This window comes from Eurypyga helias, unplaced genomic scaffold (assembly GCF_000690775.1).
Source record: "Eurypyga helias isolate BGI_N326 unplaced genomic scaffold, ASM69077v1 scaffold25062, whole genome shotgun sequence".
Classification (NCBI taxonomy): Eukaryota; Metazoa; Chordata; class Aves; order Eurypygiformes; family Eurypygidae; genus Eurypyga; species Eurypyga helias.
In genome coordinates, this window is record NW_010238217.1 from 5,697 (window position 1) to 8,784 (window position 3,088).

Sequence of the window (3,088 nt, forward strand, 5' to 3'; positions counted from 1 at the left end):
AAACTTGAGTCCTCAGCCCTGTAATAGCAGTCTCGGGGAGTTTAACACGGAGTTTAAACCATTTAAACATTTTGTTGCTCCTGCTGGGCTGGGAAAGAGCATATGAAACCCAGTGATCCACAGGATGAACTGAGGAGTTTCTCCGTCTGACCTTTCTTTGCTTTGGGTTTACCAGTCAGATTGCTGCCTTTGAGTTTCACCATCAACTCTGTGTACCTGAATAGCACAAACTTGTCATTCTTTCTCTTTTTAGATCAAGGCTGATTCTGCAAAAGTGGAGGCTTTCAGAGCCTCTCTTTCTAAGCTGGGAGATGTCTACATCAATGATGCTTTTGGAACTGCCCACCGAGCTCACAGGTGTGTGTCTGCTGCCCTTCCACAGGCAGAACTGCAGAATGATATCTGCCATGGAAACGCATACAGCTTTGCCCCCACTGAGTTTTCCCCTCCTTTTGGGCTTATCCCATTATCATTCTGCTGCATTTGTTCCCGAGTGATGGATATGGTGGAGGTAGTTGTCAGTAGGGTTTGCTTTCTCAGGTTTGCCTCTGGGAACAGGAGACAGCTGAAACTCTGAAGACTTGCATTGACTTTCTATGCTTTGAAGATATAAAAATTTCTTAGGACTTGTATAAATTGGCCTGCAATTACAGCAGACCTCTTTTCCGAAAGATTAATAGCTCCAGATTGATTATTCTCCTGGAGTGTGTTTAGATATGTGTACTTGCAAATTCTAGTGGTCCTCTTTAAACTTCATTTCATAATCGAGTGCCATTGGAGGAAGATGTCTCTGCTCGTTATGCTTGTTTGTGCCTCAGCCTTTTGGATCACTAGTTAACACTATAAATGCCTTGCATATCAGTGTGTCTGTGCAAAAAAGTCTCAGAGTGTAAGGTGTACAGCCACCTTATCAAACTAGGAAAAGGAAAACCTTGTGTGTGTTTTCATGCAGGTAGTAGCTGTTCTCATTGTGGCAGCTGACTACAGGATTGGCTTTATAATGCTGTGAGACACAGAGATGTTTGGACCTGTTCCGATAGAAAATTATTTCGTTTCCTCACTCTTACCTTTATTCTGCAGCTCCATGGTAGGTGTCAATCTGCCTCAGAAGGCTGCTGGCTTCCTCATGAAGAAGGAACTGGATTATTTTGCTAAGGCGCTGGAGAGTCCAGAGAGACCCTTCTTAGCAATTCTTGGAGGGTAAGACTCAAAAACATGTTGACTCTCTCTTTCTCCTTAACTCCTGTAAGAAATTAAAAGTTACTTTGGCTTGGTTCAAACAGGTGCTTTCCTTTTAACTGTACCTACAGTTCACATTGTAGATAAGTCGTGAGATCTCTTAAGGTGTGGAATAGAGAGGAGCTAACTGACTGGGTCTGCTCCTGTGATGATACTGTCGGGGTCTGCTCATCGTATCTCCTGACCTCTTAGTTTCCCCAGATTGACATAGTCCACAGCAGTTTGTGGTAGAGATGAGCCAGAAGAGCTGTTAGATACACATGATGGCCCTGAAACATGGTCAGTGACCTTTCCTCCAGGGTGCAGAGTGCAGGCATTCTGCAGGCTCAGCACTGTGTAAATTGACACGAGCTGTCATTATGCAATGGTGACCTACTGTAGCTGGCTGGGCCACTGCTCTTCACAGCAGCTAGTGTGCAGAGGAACTTCAAGGTGCAAAACCAAGCGACTGCTTGTGTGTAGAACTAAGGCAAGAAGAGAAAACGGTCTTGTCTAATGTCACCTACAGTGACATAGTTATATATGTGCTATAGTGCCAGTCTCCCAAGCGCCAGCCTCGGTTTAGCTCAGGGTTGTTTCCGAAGGTCTTTTATGAAGCTTTCAGATAACAACAAAAATTCCATATATGGCATTAAAGAGGGAAGACAGGAGACTTGCGTCTATTTACTGCCTCCTGCATAAAGTAATTTTGTTACTGTTCCGTTACCATTTGTATCTTGTGCTGAAGCAGTCATCTGCTTTGGGCTGGGCAGTTCTGTATGATGGATCACTCTAGTCGTTTGAGCTGCAGTGTGAGTGTGATGGGGTGCCAGACCTGGACAGGTAGGTTATGGCAGCTGGGTGTAGGGTAGCTGGTACAGAGGGTTGGGGTTGGGTGGCAGCTGTGGATGGCAGTGCTCTGATCTCTGGTCTGCCTTGCTGGACAGTGAAGGGAAATCAGACTCTAAAGTGCCCAACGAGGCTTATATTTAAATAGGAAAAAAATGGAGGGCTGGACAATGCTCTTGTAAGTTGCTGTTTAATGCTGGCCTGCTAAGTGGCCAAGCTCCCTTTCTGTCCACTCCCAACAACTCCTTTGTTGGATCATTCTCTCAGAATGGCCTTGGTGTGCCACAGTCACAATACTGCCATTACTGAGAAGTAGTTAATTTATTCTGCTTCAGTCCAAGAAGTCCATGTGAGGCTTCAGGCTGTTTTAGCTAAAGATTACTAGAGCAAGTTCTGTCTGAGGAGTTTTGGGCAGTTATGTTGTTCATTCTTTTTCCTTCTCTCTCATCAGAGCCAAAGTTCAGGATAAGATCCAGCTGATCAGTAACATGTTGGATAAGGTCAATGAGATGATCATTGGTGGTGGAATGGCATTCACCTTCCTCAAAGTGATCAACAACATGGAGGTATGTAAAGAACAATTCTGCATCTGCTCCTGGTGAAGCATGTGGTCAGAATGTCCCTTTTATGTTCTGTTATCGAGAACTGTCTGGACTCTCTGCAAGAGCAGGGAGCACTGAGAAGTTACTTAACAATCACTTTGTGAAAATCAGATTACTGCCTTTGTCTAGCTAGGTGCTTTAAGAAGACAGATTTTCCAGAATTGCTGTCTGAGCAGTTTGACTTGACTGTTGCTGTTCGCTTCTGTAACGACCAGTAGTTAATGCCTCTCTCACTTTTCCCAAATAATTTCTCTAGATTGGCAACTCTCTGTTTGATGAAGAGGGATCAAAAATAGTCAAGGACTTGATGGCCAAAGCAGAGAAGAACGGTGTGAAGATTACTCTGCCTGTTGACTTCATCACCGCAGACAAGTTTGACGAGCATGCGCAGACTGGGGAAGCCACAGTGGCTTCGGGCA

General features: G+C 44.7%; 1 protein-coding gene across 1 annotated transcript in view; it reads left to right on the top strand.

Moving 5' to 3' along the window:
* The window catches only part of PGK1 (phosphoglycerate kinase 1), a gene marked incomplete at its 5' end in the record, with an annotated part of 9,916 nt that overhangs the window by 3,619 nt on the left and 3,209 nt on the right, over positions 1–3,088 (top strand). Inside the window, 4 exon segments of the mRNA XM_010147787.1 lie at positions 254–357; positions 1,081–1,200; positions 2,519–2,633; positions 2,926–3,088. The exon segment at positions 2,926–3,088 is cut by the window's right edge and continues 18 nt beyond it. Of these exon segments, the coding sequence (XP_010146089.1) occupies positions 254–357; positions 1,081–1,200; positions 2,519–2,633; positions 2,926–3,088 (502 nt within the window).